General features: G+C 54.3%; 6 protein-coding genes across 6 annotated transcripts; 3 read left to right on the forward strand and 3 right to left on the reverse strand.

The window, feature by feature from the left end:
- Positions 1-128: 128 nt before the first annotated feature.
- BCV69DRAFT_271867 (Exportin-T) lies at positions 129-4,169 on the forward strand. Its single transcript, XM_025490964.1, has 4 exons — positions 129-704; positions 783-892; positions 974-2,652; positions 2,727-4,169. The coding sequence occupies exons 1-4, from the start codon at positions 466-468 to the stop codon at positions 4,011-4,013; spliced, it is 3,315 nt and encodes a 1,104-aa protein (XP_025347035.1). The 5' UTR covers positions 129-465; the 3' UTR covers positions 4,014-4,169.
- Positions 4,170-9,572: 5,403 nt separating this feature from the next.
- On the reverse strand, positions 9,573-13,166 carry BCV69DRAFT_313612 (hypothetical protein). Its single transcript, XM_025495044.1, has 2 exons — positions 12,473-13,166; positions 9,573-12,390 (listed from the first exon to the last, which is right to left on the reverse strand). Exons 1-2 carry the CDS (start codon positions 13,119-13,121, stop codon positions 9,836-9,838), a joined length of 3,204 nt encoding a protein of 1,067 aa, XP_025347036.1. The 5' UTR covers positions 13,122-13,166; the 3' UTR covers positions 9,573-9,835.
- Positions 13,167-13,422: 256 nt separating this feature from the next.
- BCV69DRAFT_250349 (winged helix DNA-binding domain-containing protein) lies at positions 13,423-14,295 on the forward strand (the record flags this gene model as incomplete). The annotated part of the gene is made up of 1 exon (XM_025490378.1): positions 13,423-14,295. The coding sequence occupies one exon, from the start codon at positions 13,423-13,425 to the stop codon at positions 14,293-14,295; it is 873 nt and encodes a 290-aa protein (XP_025347037.1).
- A 226-nt stretch (positions 14,296-14,521) lies between these two features.
- BCV69DRAFT_250523 (Protoporphyrinogen oxidase) lies at positions 14,522-16,496 on the forward strand (the record flags this gene model as incomplete). The annotated part of the gene is made up of 3 exons (XM_025490386.1): positions 14,522-14,842; positions 14,928-15,406; positions 15,449-16,496. The coding sequence occupies 3 exons, from the start codon at positions 14,522-14,524 to the stop codon at positions 16,494-16,496; spliced, it is 1,848 nt and encodes a 615-aa protein (XP_025347038.1).
- A 1,314-nt stretch (positions 16,497-17,810) lies between these two features.
- Positions 17,811-19,207, reverse strand: BCV69DRAFT_283981 (hypothetical protein). The gene has a single exon (XM_025492885.1). It carries the CDS (start codon positions 19,113-19,115, stop codon positions 17,997-17,999), a length of 1,119 nt encoding a protein of 372 aa, XP_025347039.1. The 5' UTR covers positions 19,116-19,207; the 3' UTR covers positions 17,811-17,996.
- An 863-nt stretch (positions 19,208-20,070) lies between these two features.
- BCV69DRAFT_313615 (hypothetical protein) lies at positions 20,071-21,579 on the reverse strand (the record flags this gene model as incomplete). Its single annotated transcript, XM_025495045.1, has 5 exons — positions 20,071-20,632; positions 20,708-20,830; positions 20,908-21,015; positions 21,095-21,207; positions 21,324-21,579. 5 exons carry the CDS (start codon positions 21,577-21,579, stop codon positions 20,405-20,407), a joined length of 828 nt encoding a protein of 275 aa, XP_025347040.1. The 3' UTR covers positions 20,071-20,404.
- Between the last annotated feature and the right edge of the window lie 365 nt (positions 21,580-21,944).

A 21,944-nucleotide genomic window follows, 5' to 3' on the forward strand; every position in this document is an offset into this window, starting at 1 on the left:
GGCCACAGTCCACCGCGCGCAACCCCTTCCGTTCCGGTAAAGGACGCATCACGACGACGCACTCCGAAGGAATCGCAGCGGAGTGAGGACGGGCAGGGATCACTGGAGTGTTCTTCTCCTCGCAGCCAGGCATCACCATCGTCACCATCACCATCACCATCACCATCACCACAGCACCACCTCACCATCTCACCACGCAGGGACAGCTCAGCTCGAAGCAGTCGTCACTGTCGTATTGACCCTCTACTTTCCGCAGCATACATTCCCTGTCCCGCATCCAGAGATCAAAGAAGGCCACCAGGTGTTTCCAGACCCATCGTGCCCCGTGCTGCACCACGCCCCTCACACGACCCTTGACCAAGACTAGCTACGGGCCCCTCAGCAGAATCCATTGCGTATCACTTATGAGCAACACCGCATTCTCACCCACCATCACGTATACATAGCGTCTCAGACTCCACCATCATGGAGGAACAGCTCGCACAGGCAGTAGAAATAGCATCCAACCCAACAGCAGTACAAGATGCATCCCTGCCGGCCCAGGCACTCAACTTCCTCGAGCACCTCAAGTCCATCACTCATGAGAGTTGGAGCGCAGGTTGGAATGCCTTTTCCTCAAAGACGGAAGATGGCAGCACACCAAAGTACTCTGAGCAGGCTCGCATGTTCGGTCTGAACCTCGTGGCAGAATTCTTGGAAAACCAGTGAGTCCCCAGAGGACCAATGGGCATGCGACGTCGAGTACATACTCAACCTTCACACCCTCGCCCTGCTATTTGTAGCGTCTCGGAAGCATCAGATCCGGCTGGAGCAGTCGCATACCTGCAAGAGTCTGCCCTGCGCTACATCCAAGAGGACTACGTCACCGGCGCTGCAGACAGAGTGGCAGGATGTGAGTGCTGCCCCTCTACATCTGGCAATCGCCAGGCAGAGTCTAAACTGAAACATTGCTGCCATCTATGAACCATTGCAGATGCCAAGAACAAGCTCGCCCAAGTCCTTACCATGCTCCTGCTTCAGACCTACAGTCTCCCCCAGCCTGCTACTCTTCTTCCCACCTTGATTGGCCTCATGCGGACGCGGTCGGACTCGTCCTCTTCGACTTCGACTATCAATCCCACCACCACTGACCTGGTTCTACGTGTCCTGCATGACCTCTCCATCACGCTAGGATCCGACGTGACTCTCAGAGCGGTCCGAAGCAAAGACCGCCTGCAACGTGACGGCCTCATTCGAGACGAGATTCGGGCGAATCACGCCGTCACTGTGGCTCAAGCAGTCTGGTCTGTTGTTCGGGATGGAACCGCAAAGATTAGTGCAGGAGACGATGCTCAAGGCTGGGGACCGACTAAAGCCGCCGAGATTACTGAAATGGCCATCAGTGTGGTTGGTGATTACGTCTCTTGGCTGGATATTTCTTTGATGGTCACACCAGAGACAGTTCCGATTTTCTTTGCGCTGCTGCAGCATCAAGTCATTGGTCTGCGCAAAGCTTCGGCAGAGGCCCTTCTGGAAGTTGTGTCCAAGGGGATGAAACCCGCCAGCAAGCTCGAGCTGCTTCAGGTCCTTGACCTCACTACCATCGTTGGAGCCCTCGAAGGCGAAACAAGAGTCACGGACAATTCAGGGGATACTGACAGCGTGGTTGAGCTTCGAGAGAGGCTCGCGAGGCTCGCCAATGGGATCACATTGGAACTCGTCAAGATTCTGGAAGAGTCCGCAACAGAAGAATCTACCCGAACCACTGCAGATGAGCTCTTGGTGCGCCATCTCACACTAATGCTCGCTTTTCTTGCCGACGAATACGATGAGCCTACAGAATGCGTCCTGAGCGGGACGAACGCTACTCTCTCCTACTACAAGAAGCTCAAGCGGAAACATGCCAGTGGCAACTTGAATGCAGCACAGTTGGACGCATTGGCCCGCGTCGTAGAGGTCGCTTTGTCGAAGATGAAGTACGATGACGAAACGGAATGGACCGGCGCAGGGGCGCATGACGGGGATGGAGGAGCAAGTGACGAAGATGAAGCTCATTTCATAGAGCTGCGGAAACAGCTACAATTGATCCTGAGTGCGGTGGCCTCCATCGACGAGACAATCTTCTCTTCGAGGGTCGAAGGCCTCATTGGACAGACATTGAAAGCCGTCCAAAGTGGTCTCAGTGGTACCGGACCACAAATTACGTGGCAGCAAGCGGAAATGGCAGTCTTTGCTGCTTACTTTTACGTTGAGGTGCTGATCAATGCATCTGGCCTTCCCAAGATGGGCGTCAGTGCGAATACGTTCGTGCAGATGCCACCTGAGGCTGCCAAGGCGCCGAAGAACAAGTTGTCCCTCTCCATTTACCCGACTCTGCCACTCAATACGCTCGGAGAAGCGTTCCAATCGGTGGTGCAGTCAAACATTGCAAGCTTTCCACATCCAGCAGTTCAACTACAGTACTTTGAGTGTCTCAACCGATACTCATCCTTCTTCGTCGCCCGGCCGGACAATCTCTCAGCGGCATTGTTCGTCTTCTTGGATCAACGAGGTCTGTACAGTGGGCACACTGGCATCCGGCACCGCGTCTGGTACCTCTTCTCAAAGTTTGTTAGAGATGTAGCTGGTATCATCCCGCGCGATTACATTGAAAAGGTGTTGGACAGCATGAGAGTGAGTCTCAGTGAGTGAAAGGGCATGATCGAAACAAGAGCTGAAGACTTCTCCACTCGTTTTGCCCCTCACAGCAAATCTTGGTCATCAATGCCGAGATGCCTCAATGCGACTCCGACGAGGACCCTTTGGCAAAGGCCACAGAGTCCGCAGGTCCTTTCGATAGTCAATTGTACTTGTTTGAGAGTTGCGGGTGCCTCATCTCATTGCTCAAGACTGTTCCCGATGAGCAGACGGCCTTGCTGAAAGCCGTATGCGATCCTCTGATGGGCCAACTGCAACAAGCTGTACAAAGCTTCTCGACGGAAGGCCGCAACCTGAGAGAGGTGCTACAGGCCCATCACCTCATGCTGGCGCTAGCCAACATTGCCCAAGGCTTCCCTGACCTCGCTCACAACGCCCTGACGCCAGCAGACGCGGGCTGGGTGGAAATCTTCAAATCGGTCACCGAGCAGATTTTGATCGCTCTGAGAGCTCTCAACCGCTTCAGCATCATCAGGGAAGCTTCTAGAGGTGCCTTCGCACGGATTGTTGCCACCACTGGTCAAGCGGTGCTGCCCTTCATACCCAACCTTATTCAGAGCCTATTGGGAGAGATTACTGCGGTCGAGCTTATTGACTTCCTTAGCTTTCTTGGTCTTGTGGTGACCAAGTACAAGACGAATGTCCAGCCAATGATGGATGAACTCTTAGCTCTCCTCATCGAGAGAATCTACCACTTCCTCAACCAAGACATTTCAGGTACCGATGATGCACTCCAGCGAACAGAGCTGCAGCGTGGATACATCAGCTTTGTGTCCACTCTCGTCACTACTGGTCTGGACGGTGTCTTGACATCAGAGAGAAATCTGGCCCAGCTACAGACCATTCTGCAAAGCATCGTCTTCTATGCTGCAAATGGGGACGCCAGCTGTCAGCGAGCCTCATTCCACATCTTGAGCCGCTTAGTCCTTCTGTGGGCTGACGATGGGAAGTTGGTCCAGCCGGGCCACTCTGCCAACGGACACAGCGGGATGAACGGCACTCCGAAGGTACCACAGCCAGTGAAAGTGCCGGGTTTCGAAGCCTTTCTCTACGAGACTGTCGTGCCGTTGACCTTTGAGGTGCCCGCCAAGGCCACTTTTGACTTCAACGACGCCCAGGCACAGATGGTGCTGAGCGAGATCTCCACGCTGCTGAAGACAATCCTGAGCGCCAGGGGGAGTGAGCTGCAGAGGTACTTACTCGAAGTCTTCTTTCCGGGCATTCAGTGCCCAGAAAGTATGGCCCGGGACTTCGTCGGCAATCTAGAGCAGTTGGACGTCAAGAAGTTCAAAGTGTATCTGCAGGGGTTCATCAAGGCATCTCGGGGCGGCGCCTAGAGGGGCAGGACGGAGGAGGGCAAGTGTACAAAGTAGAGGGGGGAGGGTGCCAGTGCTGCTTGTTGCCTATGCCTTGTTCCTCACTTCAACACCTGCACTAGCACAGTTGTTCACTACGATCACCAACATCTTGAGCAATGACAGCCTTTGCCAATCACACTCTAATGAATCCCGCCTGTGTATCAACCGCCTATGCCCACGACACCTTTACACGTCGCCGGAGGTATTCAGTGCTACTCAGGAGCAGACACAGTAGTGAGCAGTGAGCACGGATGCGGCAGAAGGGCAACCTAGTTTCTGCTCTGCCTTCTCAGTCAAAGGTCTTGTTGCGCTTTCGTCAACAAGGCACGCCGACCAAGCGGAGATAGACCATCAGGCGACCACACATTGCTGATTCTCTGTGCTTGCTCGCGCTTCTGCTACGCAATCGTCTCTTCTACTGCGGTTTTGAAGATGTCACTGACTAGCACTGTCACAGACACGTACTCGTTGTAGCGTAAGCCTCTCTCGTTGAAGTGTATTGTATCCTAGTGTGCAACTCTTCAGGCCCCGAAAGTGCAACTTCATTCTGGGCTTGCTTTGTCACTTACAGAATTTTCTCGTGTCTGCGAACAGCTCTCGCACATGCTTATTGGCACACTGAGCCAATCTATGTGCAGTATCAACGGCGCTTTCTGAGAGACGCGAAGCTAGCAGCACTCAGGGTTGCTGCTTACCGTAACGGAGACGTGGCGATGATCGGCGACCATTCAGGTGGGTACTGCACGGTCAATGCTGCACACAAGTGCGTACTCTGCATATCCCTTGAGTCGTGTCGGCGAGAGAGCGCGTAGCCGAGAATATGGTACAGTACTATGAGTAGCGTCTCGATGGGGCAGGTCTGCATCAACAGCCTCAAAGTGCAGAAGCTTGAGTTCCACAACATCATCTTTACCGCACCGTACTTTTTGAAAGCACGGATCAGATGAAGCGTTTTTGTACTGTAACGAAAGTACCGTACTGTAACTCAGCTGCAGGCTTAGATACAGTACAGTGCATGTGACATTACGAATCAGACTACTGTACTGATGTGTTTCGACAAAGTGACGACACTACCCAGTATTGTGGTCCGGCTCACATCGCTCGCTTGCGCAGACAGTACGCAATTGGATACAAAGTACAATTCCCCTTTCTCAAGTGCTGTACTGTACTGTACCGTACATGAATGTCGCAACGTAGAGTACTGTATACTGTATAGGGTTTGCATTTTTTGCTTTCGACTGACGTTCATACTGTAGTCTTCGAATGTCATACTGTACACGTTGAAATGTGCACAGTACTGCTTCAGCACAAAGTCGTCCATCAATTAGTTTATGTGAAGATGAGACAAGCAAAGCCGTTGCAGAGCACGGCAGACCCAGCAGAGAAAACGGACAGCATCCAGAACATCACAAGGCGCAACCACCGTGCATCACAGTGGTGCACGAGCTTGCACATCTCCTTTTTCGTCCAGCAAGAGCACAAGACATTACTTTCAGTCGGAGTCAACCAGCTATTCTTTGCCCGAAATGTGTAAATTCATACCCCTAGTGAGTCGTCTTTGCAGTTTGTTGCTCAAGCATTGCATAGAACGTGGGTTGTTGCACAGAATGCAGAGTCAGTCAACCCGCAGCAAAATGGCTCTATTATGAAGCGTACTGTAGCTCTTTGCTGTTGTTTGTAAAGCACCGAAAAGTGTACAGTACAAAGCTGTATCCTGTGCGATTCTTGTGTTACAGTACTTCTGTACACAGGACGACAGTCTGAGCTGTGAAGGCTGCCATACTGCTACAGTGCTGTATTCTGTACAGTCTCCAACGTCTTTATGCAACTTGCGCAAAATCACGCTATTGGTATGCTACTCTTCCGCATTGCTCTGTACAGTCCCCTCTGGAAGCGAAAGCACTGTATCGGAATCGTCCGCAGCCAGTCTCTCGCGGCCTTACTGAAGTCTATGCCCATTAAAGTGACCTGGGGTGTCGCCACACGCACATGCAACGTCCTTCAAACAATCCCGCAATACTGAGCTGTCGACCCGCAGACTTTGTGCAGCGAGTCATCCTTTGGCTGCTTTCACGTCTCTAGGAGTTGGTACAGTATACAACTCTGCACTTGTAGTGTCGGACTTGAGACTTACATCTGCCAAAGTCGATTTGTCCTTGTATCTTCGCAATGCAACCACATGCATGAGTTCGCCGCAACAATAAACCAAGATTTAATCGCGCTCCATTTGTGATTTGTGTGTCTTGTGACAGTAATGCACACAACGCCCTCTTTACTGGCCTGATCCGGCAAAAATTGTGTAAGATGTTCATTGCCGAACTTTTTGTGTGTCAGTAGCTTTGGCATGCTTGGCTCTGAGACCCAGAAAGGTGACATGTGCACAATTGTGAATGGAAACAACATCCGCTCACGTACTAATATACGCTTCCCACTGCTCGTGTCATCTGTACGCAGAATGCTGCAATCTTCCTCGTTCGAGATTCAGACTAGCCATCGAGTGCAGCAATCACGCACTGATGCTGAGAATCCCACAACGCATCCAAACGCGTGGATACAATCAGTGCGTACTTTTGGTAGTATAGCGAGTAGTCTATGCTTTCAATTGCGTAGTCTTTGCAGCAAATGAGTGGTTCTGTCTAGGGAACCAGTACGATGGCAGCAATTGACACATTATTTTCTCTAGGAGATCGTCATTGACAAGACGCCTCTCTGTTCGATGATTGCAGTCGTGTTGCTTCGTACACTGCTGTTCTTCGACTTCATGACGTGATACTGTACTGTCGTGCTTCTGGCATGACATACAAGAGCCATTTCATTTCACGCAGTTGGAACAAGACCATGAAATTGCTACTGTATCTTTGCGCGTTACTGTATCTTGCACGATTATGCATGGGGCAATGATTGTGCAACTGCTTGCGACAATCACTCAGTCAAGTGCAAAATGAGTACGCAAGTACATGCAACGTGGAAAGTACAGTCAGTACGCGACATCAGCAGACATGATATTTTCGAATGCAAAAGACGGTAGCGGTTCTAAATGAATGTTCACACCGGGCACGCAAAGGATACCGTTTGTGAGTGTTTGATACAGTACTGTACCCCACCTCAGTATCGTTGTCTTGTGCAACGTTGATGTTCAGTCGCGTAGCCTGACCCTCCCAGATCAAGCCACATTCTACAACAGCTACGGTCAGGCAGTAGAATAATTTCAAACGACCGGAAACCGCCTTGTCAATCGATTGAAATCTTTTGTCTCGGTCAGAAATTGAATGCATGCCTTCAATTCTGCTGCAGCTGGCTTGATGTGACTGACAAAAGAGTACAGTACTGTGCTCCAATACAATGCGAAGGCTGACAGAAAGATGACAGATGTGGCAGCCCTTGACAAGCCAAAAGTTGGGCGCGCCAGGAGGGCATGTGATCTGCACCGTGGCACAGAACAAGTATGGCTTGCTGTCGACGCTTGATTGTTGCCGAGTTCCGCGCTCAGCCGAAAGCCCGATACTCAGTCTCTTGACTTCTACCCATGCCTAGGCGGGAGCGGCACAGTAGCGTCCTGACTACCTGCGAGCTAACAGATGTCTATGAAACAACCAATTTTGCGTGAAAGATTGGGGGGATATCCACAGCTGCCATGTCAGATGCAGTCGGTGTCGGCTGGCTGCAGCAGAGATCGTAAGGACTCCAGGTGCTGTCCACATTCCGGTCTAGAGCTCAGCCGAGAAACGAGCAGTCATCGCTCGATATGTACGAGTAGCTCTTGGGAGAGTCAGACATTGAAGAAGCTACTGAGGTCACGACCCACTGGGCCGGAAGTACTGTACACAAGAGCGCGCAGTGAGTGAAAGATGCACAAGTAAGACTGATCGAGGTGATGATGAGAGTAGGAAGTTGCGTTGCGGAAGTCAAGATCGGATGCCCCAGCGTCTTCTCCACAGACATGGTGAGGAGACGGGATCCACTCCTCAGAAGTGAAGCGGACTTCATACAGTAATATCGGGCAGAGAAGCAGTCTTTCTCAATGCCATCTGCAACTCGACACTGAAGTAGCCGACGAACCTCCATTAGCGCCCAGGTAGTCCTGTTTCAACTTGTATTTCGACGGGGAAAGGCTTGGTGTGTACTATTCCATTACAGTAGTGCCCGTACGTAGATAGGCACAGGCACGCGGGCGTATGTAGTTCCGATGAAGGGCAGCCACGCGAGCGACGTGAGGATAGAGCAGAGAAGATTTCCACAGCGTCGCGTCTCGTCTGACGCAAATCGCAGAAATGAGACAACAATCTCACCGGCTGTCTTGCGGCCTGCACAGTAGGCATGCACCCTCGTCCACACGCGCTGTTACGGCCGGAGGGCAGGCCGCAAAACCGTGAGGGCGACTCAGGTGCAAAAGCTCTTGTGATCTGCTGTGTTACTGCTCGTCGTGTCTTACCGTACTCACGCCTCCGTGCTACAAGAGCTGGAGCCGGCAAAGCGCTCAAAGCGCTCTCGACTGTAAGCAATAGGTTAAACAGCTCTACCGCCAACAAGAGTTCCACATCATTCCGGTCGTTGGTTTGGCCCCCTATCTGAGGCAGCCTTTCAAGCCGAAGTTGCCCCAAATAGCCCAGCAGGCCCTCGACCAGGCTAGGTACAACAGTGACTTGAGACACTGCCGTGTTTTGTGAGGACTTTGCGCTTGCTGTTGCAAGAGCGTGGCTGCGAGGTCGCCTGTCTCGTGGGTCTCTTTGTCTAGTTCTCTGTGCTATTCGTGTGGTCATCTGCTATTGATTCGGTCGTGTCGCTGTGCATGCATCTATATCACATCGTCGCCATTACCTCGCTAAGTCCGCGAAGTGCCGAAAACTGCAGACTGCTCGTCATCTGTACGAGCAGTGGGACTTCGATCTGCACGATGTCGCAAAGAGACCTTGCGGAGGGGTGGGCAACTACAATGACAAGGGCAAAACGTTGTAGCCTCGGAAGGGATTTGTCCTCAAGTCAAGCCTTGTCCACTCGACAGTGTCGGGGATTCTCATTACGGCACCATCACCACCATTATTCGCGGCAACAGCACTCAGTCGACGCGCAAGCTTTCGTGATGGGAGCCATATAGGCGACAGCAACCTTCGCCATCGTTCAGTGTCAGGTGACAGCTGGCCACATACGACTGTCGCGCCGGTGCGGTGCCCACCAAGTCAGGGAGAATGCCCATTGGCGACACCCCATTGGCGACACATGTGCAGGCAAAGGCCGCTTGCATAGAAGATCGACATTGAAAGTCAAGCAGGACATCGGCAGACGAGTTGGTCAGCACACACCTATAGGAGGCTTGTCCTGCCCCGAGCGTCAGCCTCCACCTCGAGGAGGTTGCGATGGAACCCATAAGTGCAACGGCTGCCGCTGAGGGGCTGACTCAGGTGAGATACTCAGTGGAGTTTCAACTCATTGCCTCACTTGGAGGCTCAGAAGGCAACAAAAGTCTGCGAAGAATGGGCAGAGTGCCGCAATTGCCGTGCGCAAATCGAACGTCGGAGGCTACACAAGCGAAAACTTCTGCCCAAGAGCGTGCTGAGTGTCCGACTTCCACAGTAGATTTTGTGCAGATGACGAGCAACATCGACCGCGGGGCATGACTCGGAGCGTTGCAAGACAGATCACGATCAAGTACTACCCACTCCCCCAGGACAACGATGCCCGCCGCTATCGCAAACATAAAATCAGCCTCACGATTCGAACGATCTCACTGCGGAAGCAGGCCTTCTTGGCCCCGTTTGTGCGAGACGCTCGACAAAGCGGGAGAAGATGCAGAATAGGAATTTTCAAATATCTCCGACGCGTGCGTGCATGCCGTACATCACATCCCTCACTTTGACAAAAGTCCTGCCGGCATTGCCTTCCAAGATGAACTTCTCCCCAAACTTCTGTACAGTCACAGCCGCAGCGGCCTGATTGGCGGTCAAAGGACCAGCCGGGTTTGTGTGCGGTCCTGAAGTGGTTGACTGACCTGTAGCTTGAGCCAAAGCCGCTGCCCCGCAGACCAGCATACCGCCTCCTCCGAATTCAGAAGGGATGCGATGTGCTGCTGAGAGCAGGGCTTTCAGCTTGGAGAGACGGACATCGCCAATGAAGAAGGTATGTTGCCTTGGAATGCCAGACGTAGAGACTCGGCTGGAAGCAAGGACCTTACTCTTTGGCCTGTAGACGGCCTTGAGAGCGTCTGCCTCGTCTGCATTCGTCTCCTCGACTTCGGAAGTTGACTCTCTGCCTGACGAAATCTTTTCGAGGGCTATGAGAGCCGGGCTCGAGCTGACAGGGGTTTTTGCGTCTAGACCAGCAACGGCTTCTCTGACGTCCTCTTCCACTGCGCCCGTCACTCTCGCTTGCAGCCAGGCTATTCCCCAGTCCTCCCAGCCACTGATTCTCAGCTGCTCCAAAACCCCCTCGCCCAATTTGACATCAAAGCTGTGCACCTCTGCACCAACGCTGACTTTCCGGCCCAGGGCAGGGGCAAAGATTTCTCTGGTAAAATCCTTGATTCCTAGCAGGGAATCGATGAATCGTGACGTGGCTGTTGCAGGCGAGCTCGCCGATAGATCCTTCTTGTGCGCAGGTACGGCCGAAGGCAAAGGCTGGGGACAGCCGACCAGCACGAGCCTTCGCGGAGCCAGTTGGGGCAAGACAATTGACAAAGCACGCCCATCGATGAGCCCTTCCAGATCGATACAGACGATATTGCAACGTACCGTAATGTTCGTGGCTTCTTCAGTGAATTTGGTCGGTATATCTTTGAACTCGTCCTCATCTTCTTGAGGCGGCAACAGGTCGTCGTCGGCGTCTGCCTCGCCATCAAGGCGTCGGCGCTTGCGACTTGCTTCAGCAGCTGTATTGGCGGTTCCCTTGGCGTTCGAAGCTTCTGCTGCGTCTACTGCTCTGCCGCGCGAAAGCCAGCGTGCCACGTCGACAACCTCTCCAAAAGCATCTATGCGTTTGCGCTTCTCGATTACTGGGGCAGTACGGTATCGAACACCTACCCCGTGGCGCTTTGCTGCCTCTTGCTCGAGGTTTGTATCGACGTTCCCGCGAAGAGGGTTGAAGAAGTTGGATGCATGAGCAGAATCGCCGCGAAGATATATGTCATGAGAGAGTGAGGATCCGAGAAGGGTCATGTCTCCTTCCCCGCCGAGCGCATCGCCGGCTCCGCTGTGGGTCAGATCCTTCAGTTTCCTGCTTCCACGACCCTTGTTCCCGTCCAGAGTCACAGCTGAGAATCCTACCGGATCTTCTGGCAGGCCCGCTTCCAGGTCGTCATCGCTGTCTTCTGCCTTGTCATCGTCGCCGTCATCTTCGTCGGAGTCTTCCTCTTGATCTGCTTCGAGCCTTTGCCGCGACCGGGCTAAGAGAGCTTTGTGTTGATCATCTTTCTCTTTTCTAAGGCGTTTTTCCTCGTTGTAAGCTTCGAGCTCATGACCCTGCAGCGGCAGACGCTGTCGCACGATGACATCCTGAAGTTCTCTTCCATCGCCAGAGACTTCTGAGCCAACAGCCTTCGACTGCTGACTCGCCTCGCCCTGCCCAGTTTCCCACCAGCCCCGTAATTGTTGTGCGACACTGATCAGCTCTGATCTTTGTGTCAGAACGATTGTGTTATCTGCATGAGGAGCGACCCGATCTCGAAAAAAATTGAGAGATGGACCGTAGAGCAGAGATGGACCCACAGTGAGGACGATCTTCGGGGTTTCTGCAGGCAAAGCGGCGTCCAAAGCGCCAAGAGAAGTGAAGATGCGCAGAAAACGGAAGTCGAGAGGACCATGGGCGCCGTCTCTAGCGTCTCTTCCACCGGTTCGAGCGCCAGCACCACTGGTGCGGCCAGCATCTTCCCCCTGCAAGGTTTTGCCCATCCACTCCCGCATCGTTCTCGCTCTTTCCAGTACCTCTTTGCCAGTGCGACTGACAAGGCACAGGGGGAACCGAGCGTGCGGATACGAGAAAGCCCAATGTTGATCCAAGAGGAGAAGGATCTCTAGCAGTCGTGGCGATGCATCGACCGGGAGGTGCAGCGTACTCTTAGACACTGTAAGGGTGTGATGTATCAGGTCGAGGAGTCTCTTGTCCTTGTCCTTGCGACGGAGGTTGATCTTGTCTACTGCTGCTCCGCTCGTGACGAACAAGTCTGCTCTTTTTGTGCCTGCAGCTTCGGCAGCCTGGGAAGAGACTGCATCAATGACGCCTGATCCATCGATGTGCCTCTCTTTGACGTGGTTCCAATCAATGGCAAGTACAACTGTGCCTGAAGTGGGCGACCGTAACTTCCACACTGTTCCTCCAAGGGTGTGCCCGGCCGAGTGGGCAGACAAGGACAGAGATGAGAGAGGGCCTGGAGATTGGCGTAACTTGGGTCAGTTGTGCATGCCATGCCAAAGGCGGGCCGGTCGCAGGCAATGGGATCTACAACTCACCGTCTAGACCAGTAGGCTGTAGATACCTCAGCGTCCTGATCCCTTCAAACGCATCATCTACCTCGGACTTGGTCGGCGTACACCTGTTCCTCAACACGCCAGGCTCAGCGCCGCGACCCTTCGGCGGCCTGCCACTCCGACCCGATCTGACGGCTGTGACCACGTTGGTGCCAGTGACTGTGCCTTGCTGTGGCCGCTTGTCCGACTTGTCAACGTCACAATCTGCGGCAATCGCCGTGATGGCTTCCACGGTGACCAAGCGGCCCATGGCAGCCACGGGCAAGGTGGCATACGCGGGGCAGGTCAAGCCCAGGCGTGCTTTGGCGTATGCGTAGAGTCCGACATGATGGAGGGTAGAGTGAGAGAGAAGGACGAGGGAGATGCGGGGAGCGATGAGCTGAATGGCGTCGTCCAGTGGGAGCTCTGTCAGCGCCTCCGTGTCGAGGTCACCATCGGGAAGGATGTACGAGGCGAGGTCGAGTGGGCGCGGGGGAGGCGAGGGCGTTGGTGGGAAGATGAGATCTTCTGGGGCTCCACAGTCCAGGAGCAGGTACGACGAGTCGACGCGGATCAAGTGGCAGAGTGCACGAGAAGTCGCCTTGGACGAGGAGGACCCACCGCCCTCTCCAAGGGGTGTGATGGTGATCATACGATGTCACAGGCAGCGGCCGACTGCGTATGCGTATACGGGGCGTAATGGTAGGCAGGGTAGACCACGGCAGACGCAAGGATGGTGGTAGACTCGCAGCCACGGAAGCGCTGCACTCCGCGCGCATCAGCCACGCAGGGCCAAGTCAATTCTTGCTTAGTCTAGTCATCGTACGCACACTACCTCCCGTCCTCACCTTGCCCTTCTCCCGCCTGCCCGCCTGCTGATGATACCGTAGCTCGGGCAAGATACGCAGGCAGAAACGACACTCTCCACCTGCCTCCCTTCTCCCTGCCACGCCATGTCACTGCATCGCGGCCCTGGCCTGGCTGCCCTCTCAAGGCACTCCACTTCTTCTCAAGCCTATTCGGCACTCTCATCGCAACTCACCACGCAACAGCTGTCGGATCTGCGCTCCCAGCTTGAGACCTTTTCTTCAGCCCTGCGGTCTTTCGCCAAGACCCACCGCAATGAGATCCTCAAGAACCCCGAGTTCAGGGGCGAGTTTCAAAGGATGTGTGCCAATATTGGAGTCGATCCGCTGGGTGGAGCTGGCCCTTCCAGAGTGAGTGGCAGCAGCGGCAAGATCGCTGGCATCTGGAACGACTTGTTGGGGCTGGGAGACTTCAACTACGAGCTGGGGGTCCAGGTCGTCGACGTGTGCATCTCTACGCGCGAGCTGAACGGCGGCGTCATTGAAATGGACGAGCTCATACGCAGGATTAAAAAGTTGCGGGCAGGTGGGCGCAGGAGACAGAATCCGGTCGAAGAGGCAGGCACAAGTATCTCCGAAGAGGACGTTGTGCGCTCGATCAAGACGCTCTCCCCACTTGGCAGCGGTTATCAGGTAGTGGCTCTGTCTACTGCACCGAATGCACCGAAGATCGTACGGTCCCTACCCGGAGAGCTCTCACTAGACTCGACACTGCTCCTGTCTCTCCTTGCTTGCCCTGCCTGTCCGCGCGATACCCTCGGCTCGGGATACGCCTATCTCACCGAGGACTATGTTGCACTGCCACGCGACGCAGAGGAGCCAAGGAAACCGCGATGGTCGCGGCAGAGGGCTAGGAATGCTCTCGAGTGCATGGCCCGAGACGAAGGCACACTCTGGGTCGATTCGTACCAGGGTCAATTAGCGTATTTCTCCTTGTCCGTAGGAGCGCGGTCTTTGTGAAGTCTCAAGCCATTGATGCGAGCGGGAGTTCACGAAGTGAGCGCGGTCCACGATGGGATATGGGGACTGCTTGTGCTGAACAGCTCACGTTTCCTCTCCGACCTTCTCCCACCAGCGTCTAGCCTTTCGATCCAACATCAGCCTGTCGACGCCTGCGCCTTCGGTGCAGTACCGAACGATGCATACTCATGCGACAAGGCGAATCAAGCTGAATATTCGCCGAGACATGCACCTGTTGCCAACGCAATCTCTGCGCGCACGGAGCCTCGCTGAACTTCGGCCATACCCTACAGGTGGTCCTCGACTTCCAATTGCTGTCGTTGGAGGAGGAGTAGCAGGTCTTACAGCTGCCCTCCAGCTGTCACGGCGACTACCCCCTGACAGACGTATCATACTCTATGAGGCGCAACAGCGACTGGGTGGCTGGATCGAGAGCGACGTGGTTGAATTTGAAGGCAGGCAATCGGGAGCAGGTAGCGTGGTCCTCGAAGGTGGACCCCGCTCGATTAGACCCAAAGGGCTCAGTGGGTGGACCATGGTTGAGCTGGTGCGTTCGAAATTGCACTGTCAAGATAGCTTGCTCGAGACCTTTCTGACATACCCGCCCCGTTGTCGCTTGTCCATCTTGCCAGATTCACTCGTTGGGTCTGATGGACCGTCTCATCATCGTCCCATCGACTGCATCATCCGCGCGCAATCGTTTCCTGAGCTTTCGTGGTCGTCTGAACAGACTTCCATCGTCGCTGACTTCAGCATTGCAAGCTCTCTTCACGCTGCCTGTATTGAGGTCTTTGTTCCCTTCCATCATACCAGCTCTCATCTTGGAACCATTCCGCCCTTCACGCTTCCAGCGACCGGCTTCTGAATCCAAGGAAGAAGTCGCGAGACAACGCGCTAGAGAACACCTGCTAGATGAGAGCGTCGAGTCTTTCATGCGTCGTCGTCTTGGTAACGAATTTGGAGGCAGGCTCACCAACAATATTCTCTCTGCAGTCATTCACGGCATCTACGCCTGCGACGCGCGCTCGCTCAGTGTTAGGAGTGCTTTACCTTTCTTGTGGGAAACAGAGCAGAAGCACGGATCTTTGCTGAGAGCACTGCTGCCAGCCAAGTGGAATCGAAGGTTTCGTTCTCCACATGCTCTGCAAATGAGCAAGACCGACGCCGATAACGCGGAAATCAAACGGATCAAGGACTTGATCGGACCCCAGTACTCAAAAGCTTTGGACTCAGCTAGCGTCTACAGTTTCAAATTCGGTGTCGGTGAAATCACCAGGTCCATTCGAGAGGAGCTGCTCCGCAGGCCCAATGTGGAGCTTCGGGTGGGCGAACCAGTGAAGACTATTCGATACGATGACTCGGGCACGTCTATTGTCACATCTACTTCTGCTTCGGAGCGAGTCTCTCGCGTTGTCTCGTCACTTCCTGCTACCGCTCTCGCTACTATTCTCGACGACTCTTACGCATCTCCCACACTGCAAGCCTTGCTACGATACAATCCCTCTACAACGGTCGGAGTCGTCAACTTTGCCATTCCCGCCGGTCTTGCTCGCGCTGTTGCTCCGGAATGTCTCTTCCTCAACAAGCGTGCGCACCATGTCACTGGCGATGGCGCTTTTGGTTTTTTGATACCACGGTGTGAGAGCCAAGGCCTCGAAGCAGGAGGGCGCAAGGAGGAGCCTACCAACCCGGAAGGCGTCCTCGGTGTCGTGTTCGATTCGGACGCCGTTGCTGGCCAGGATCAAGCAGACGGTGGTGTCACCAAGTTGACGGTCATGGTCGGGGGACCGCATTTCACACAACCAATGAGCGCCGCGGCGAAGAGCGGCGGGAGCGCATCAGCTGCTCCATTGCCAAGTGAACAAGAGATTCTTCGTCGCGCTGTCAGCGCGTTAGACCGCCATCTCGCCATCCCAGTGTCTTTGACCACACACGAGGAAACGGTGGCACGCGCTCGTCTGCAGCGACATTGCATCCCAACTTACCTCCCCGGGCACTTCTCTCGTATGCTGCAATTACATTCCGAACTTCAGAGGATGGATCAAATCACTGTTGCAGGAGCCAGCTATATCGGTGTCAGCTTGAACGACGTTGTCAGGTCTGCCAAGGCCACTGCAGATAACATCGTCGAGGCAGAAGCGCAAGGCAAGCTAGGAGGAGTGACCGGACTCGAAAGCTTCGTCGAAAACGCAAGAGGGTGAGTCATTTGGGTAGTGCTGGTTCTGATACCGAGCTATCGCTCACGATCTGCTGCCCTGATTAGACCGATGGCAAATGCCGCAAATTCCCTTCCTTTACAAAGTTTCCCCGCCGACCACGCCCAGCGTCGATCGTATAGTACAGCATCTATGATCCAGCGCCACAACACTCCGCGAAGCCGTAAGCTTGAGTCACCTTTCGCAAAGCTCGAAGCGGCGCATTGTTATTACTCCTCTCATGTCGATATGGAGTCAAAAGAGCCATTACAGGCAAGCACAATGGCCACTCTTCCGGCCTTCCTATCCTCAAAACCCTCCGAGCCCTTGCGCTTCATTTATTTTGATATTTTTGACACACTTGTGCGGCCAAAAGAGCCTCCTGGTCTGCAATATGCTCGCCTGGCCAACAGAAGCTTCGGGCTTCCGACTCACTATGCGAGAGCGACGGCTTTGTTTCCCCAGGCCTTCAAGGAGATGCAAGCAGCCTATCCGAACTACGGTAAAGGGACATCTGAGGTTCCGACTCCCGACGTCTGGTGGGGCAAAGTGATCGACAGGGTCCTGCTCGGGGCTGGAGAAGCCTCGGACCCCACCGCGCCAAAGCCTTCGGGGATCAGACGGCGTGCCTCCGTACGTCGTAAATTTGGAGAGAATGTCAAGTACGAAGACTTCTACTGGTCTGTGCGCAGAATGCTGGTAGCTCGCTGCATTCAACTTTTTCGCAACAATGAAGGCTACGAGCCTATAGAAGGATCAAGGCGACTTCTACTGTGGATCAAGGAAAAGAACAGGAAGCGCGTAGAACGTGGCCTGCCATCCGTAGCCGTTGGCTTCGCAAGCAACTCCGATCCCGGAATCAGAGGGGCATGTATGGCCATGGGACTCAATACCAGTGCATTCTGTCTGTCATACGATGTTGGACTTTCGAAGCCGGATGGTGGCTTCTTCGCTGAGGCCATGAAAAAGGCACGCGGTGCATCTGCTGGACAAATACTTTTCATCGGGAACAGCGTGGAAGAGGACGCGATCCCTGCGGCACGAGCGGGTATGCGTTCAATATTGCTCTTACAAAAACCGGCGAGTCCGGCACCGTTGAAACCGCCTCAGGAGGGTGTCCTTGCCAAGCGGTCCAAGGTCGCCAGAAATGCTCTGTTTGACCAGTACGAAAGCAACAAAGCAGCGCGTAGACAGTTGTTACGCGAAGAGGAGCAGAAGTGGTTGCAGAGGGTCGCAAGCATTGAGGCTGTCGGCCGCTCTACACCCTTCGACATCGCGCATGAATTTGCTCATGTCAAGGAGCGGCTGAATCAGATCTGGCAGGAGGAGGAATGCCAAGTCACAATTGATCAGGGTGGAAGGAGAGGCGCAGGTCCAGATGGTGTAGTGAAGTGAAGGTCATTATGTACGTCTGGAGGTCTATGTCACGACAATGAGGTTCTAATTGTACAATGAGAGGCAATTCTGGGAACTTGGACAAGACACTAGCAGCTGCAGAAGTACTCATCACAGTCCGTCCCTATTCGCCTGCGACATCTCGATTGAGGAGGTCGACGAGGTCTTGCCCCGAGACATCGCTTGCAAATAGTGCACAACAGCGTCTGAAGGCTCCACGCGACTTAGCGGTCTGGAGGGCCAGAGGAGCACGTAGACCGCTAAGACGAGAAGGAGTGGCAAGGCATCGAGAGTAAAAGAGTAGATCTCATGTGTGTACAGCGTCCCGTTGTAGCCCTGGCCGTTCTCCACAACCCTGAAGAGGCTTCGTATGATGATGAGGATGCCGGTCACGTACAGAGTGACGAGCACGGTGATCGCAGGTTCGCGCCGTTTGATGCCTTTGACCATCGAATATCTCTCGGGGTCGCACTTGTACAACTTCCAGTGCGCCTGGAGTATCACCGAGAAGAAAAAGAGGTACGATACCGTTTGCAAGATGACTCCGGCAAGGAAGATGTTGCCACCCGTCTTGATAGAAGCATAGTCGTTGCTGGTTTGCATAGCGCCGCCAGCGGCTTGTATGAGGAAGGTCAACACATCAGAAAGAACGAAGATCAGGGTATACAGACGAGGAGGTATCATGGAGAGGGGGGAGCGTTGTGAAAGTCCTTTCCGAGTAGGAGTCGAAGGAGAGGGTTTTGCTTTCCGAGAGCCACAGCAGCCTACTCTTTTCGCGTTCTCTGGCCCGCGTACTAGAGACACGTCTTGCGCATTCGCAGGTGTCATGGCCGTGACGGCGACGATGAGCCTGCCTCCGAGAATATAGTTGAATGCGAGGAACGCGGCCGGCGACAGAATCACGAACAGATACATGGGAATGAAGACGGCACGGCTGCCTTGTTGGGAGTTCTGTCGCAAGAGTAGTCGTAATCCGTAGCCCAAGCATGAGAAGGCAGCGCCAATAGGCTCACAAAGCGCCCACCATGCCCGATTCTTGAAGGTCCAGAAGAAGAGAAGGAGGCAAAGTATTCCATACACTGCTGTCACGGCTGCATTGCCGCCGAGAGAGGGAACGTACGCCAGCGCCGAGTCAGGTTGGAGCTGTACGTCATCTGCCGATGCGGAAGGAAGGAGACAGAAGAGGACGAAGAGGCTTGTCGCCGCTAGGCGTGCATTGCTTCGACGCATGTAAAGAAGCCGAGGAAGTTGGCAAACGGTAGAACTGGTGCCCTTCAAGCAGCGGTAGAAGGAGAATAGAGGATAAAGAAGGAGATGGGGAGGAGCAGGAGACTTTGCCGGCGGTGGTGGCGCAAATACATTCTTACGCCTCATGTCAGGTGGCGTCTCCACCCTTCGAGCCACGCAGGGCGGAATTTTGTTCCGCACCCGAACATCTAGTCTAGTCTATAGTTGATCTCGCGCCCTGTGTGCAACTCGATAGAGCAGATCTCGGACCACCTTTCATGCCAGTCCACTCTTGACCTCATGGATGGCGGACCTGGGCTGCAGCCAGGAGGACGGCAGCCCTTGTGTCGCTACGAAGTTCAATTCTGCCTCAGCCTCGCAAGGCTGGACTGCAAGGAGAACTCTGCACCGTCTCATCCGGTTGGGCGCTTCTTGCAAAGCATACTCTGCCTGTGAGGGCCACGTCTCTTCGGTCTGAGTCCGCTGAAAGCTTTCCTTCGCGACTTTGGCGCATCAGTAGCCTGGTCTCGTATCCGGTGGAACCAAAAGTCGTCCAGAGAGGAGAGTCCGGCAGCTGGGCTAGGTGTCTTTGCACCCTTGTGCACATTGTGTTGCCAGCCTTGTCCACTCGGTCCCATTGGCCGGTTTTGGGTATCAGAAGTACGTGTTGTCCCAGGGCGGCTGAGATGACGTGAGTTGCTTTGCCCGTCTCTCTCGCCCAAGATCCTCCCATCACCTAGAGGATCAGACTGTGAATGACCTGATAACTTGAGTCTGACCATTGATACAACCACCGCCAGGCCATTGACGATACGTCCTTGAGCAACTCCATCGCTTGCATCCTGATGTCATCGCTTGCATCCTGATGTCCAGGTCCTCAAGACTTCTGGAGCTGCCCTGGGTACCTAGCGCGAAGCGTTCCGCAACAGAGCAGTTCTCACACCGCTTGATCGTTTGCCAATGGAAAATGCGGCATTCATGCGGACTCGATCACTTTGCTCTGCTCAATGCCTTTACAACAGACCACCATTCATCAGAGATGCTCGGCCATCTGACCGTAATCATCATTACCTAGCCCAGAACACGTACCCCTCTCGCCTTGTCTGTCAAGCGTTTGAGGGTGGGACAATCCAGAGCGTCAATCTCATCGCGAGGAGCATGCTGCACAAAGAGGTACATGGTCTGGTTTCGTATCACATGGACTGGTGGCGTGACATGGGCCGATGGCGTGACATGGGCCGATGGCGTGACATGGACCCTTGAACAAGCTCCTTCCTACCTCGGCATCTGCCTCAGCGCGGCTGCGAGGGTTCATCAGACACGCGCTGCGGGAGATTCATCTGGGCAGCGTAGCCCCTGAGATGCATCATGCAGCACTGTCTATAGTGGAAGCGCAAGAGCTCGATATTTGGGGCAGGTTCAAATTCAGTCCGGAATCGGCTTGGCAAGATGATCTTACCGTGGTAAGGTCGCCAGGCTGCAGCACGGGGAGTAAACACGTGGACGATGAGGCGATTTTCCTGCAAGCAAGCGCGAAAGTGTGAGCCGCCAGCTCCACACTACCGAGTGATAGACAACTTTTCCGGAGGACTCACGTCTGGGTACAGAGCGATACTGCCTCGGTCGAAGGCATGATGCAAGTCTCTTGCGAGGAGAAGCCCATAAGAGGTGTCGTACAGCCGGGCGTTTCTGTGCAGACCCAAAATCTCTCGATAGTACTGTCATGTCAAGAGCAGCGTTGTGTGAAAGGTACGTCATCAACTCGAGAACAGCAAAGTCCCAAATGCCTACTTACCTCAGGGCGTGAGACGGGCAGGATGTGGGCAGGCACGCTTGCTGTGAAGTGCGCATTGGAAATGACGCATCCCCCGTCCCTGATCTGGAGCTTCGTGCGGAAAGTCGACTGTGGATGTATACGAATCCGCAAGACCCTTGTATCAGCGGCGCAATCATATGTTCCGTCTGATCGGCCAGACTCTGACCTGATTGACTGACGAACGCGAAGAGTGGCTCATGGTGCTGGCGGTATCGTCATTCGGAGGAGCGCGAAATGCGTCTTTGAAGCGGGGGCCTCGCGTCGCCTGTATCCCGGTAGCTGTGGTGGTAGAGAGCTGCTTCAGTACAGCCCTTACTAGTGGCTCATGATATCCCACGGCAATCTCCTGGCAAACGCCTCGCCGCTCACGATACCGCTCGACATCAAGTACTGACCATCTGAGGTCACGAGAAGGCGCTCAGCGACTATGGGCTGGTCCCTCCGTTTGGGAGTGCCGTCTAGTGAGGTGATGTTGATCGCGCCGGTGAAACACATGGCGAGCACCTGTTGCACGTAGTCAAACGTTGCTACGTGCCCTGCATTCAGAAAGGCAAGAGGAAAGGAGAGCATCAGGTTGCCCGAGGTGTCTACCAACTCCAGGAGGCCTCCTTCGGTCCACCATTCGGTGGACAGAGTGTATTCTGTGGCCATGTAGGCGGGGAGAAGGTAATCGCAGGAGCCAGAAGGCAGAGATGGACTCTGTGCGAAACAAGACGATCGATGATGCTCGGGTGTAGGAATTCGGGACCTTTTTGATTCCTACATCCAGTCCAAGTAGCAAAGGGGACGAGAGACACAATGTGAGTGATAAGAACAGGGGCTCTGGCAAAGGACAGAACATAGTATACTGTTCCCGACGCGCGGGCCGGGTCGTGGCAAGGATCGCTTATGTAATCGCGCCCACGCTTGAGCGGAAAGAGAGACGCGGGGGTGGAGGGCAAAGAATGATAGTGTAGTAGTTCTTGGCTCCTCTCTGTCGCTAGTGGTGGTCGGGCGGCGAGGGTGTGGCAAGGGAT

This window comes from Pseudomicrostroma glucosiphilum (assembly GCF_003144135.1).
Source record: "Pseudomicrostroma glucosiphilum strain MCA 4718 unplaced genomic scaffold BCV69scaffold_10, whole genome shotgun sequence".
Classification (NCBI taxonomy): domain Eukaryota; kingdom Fungi; phylum Basidiomycota; class Exobasidiomycetes; order Microstromatales; family Microstromataceae; genus Microstroma; species Microstroma glucosiphilum.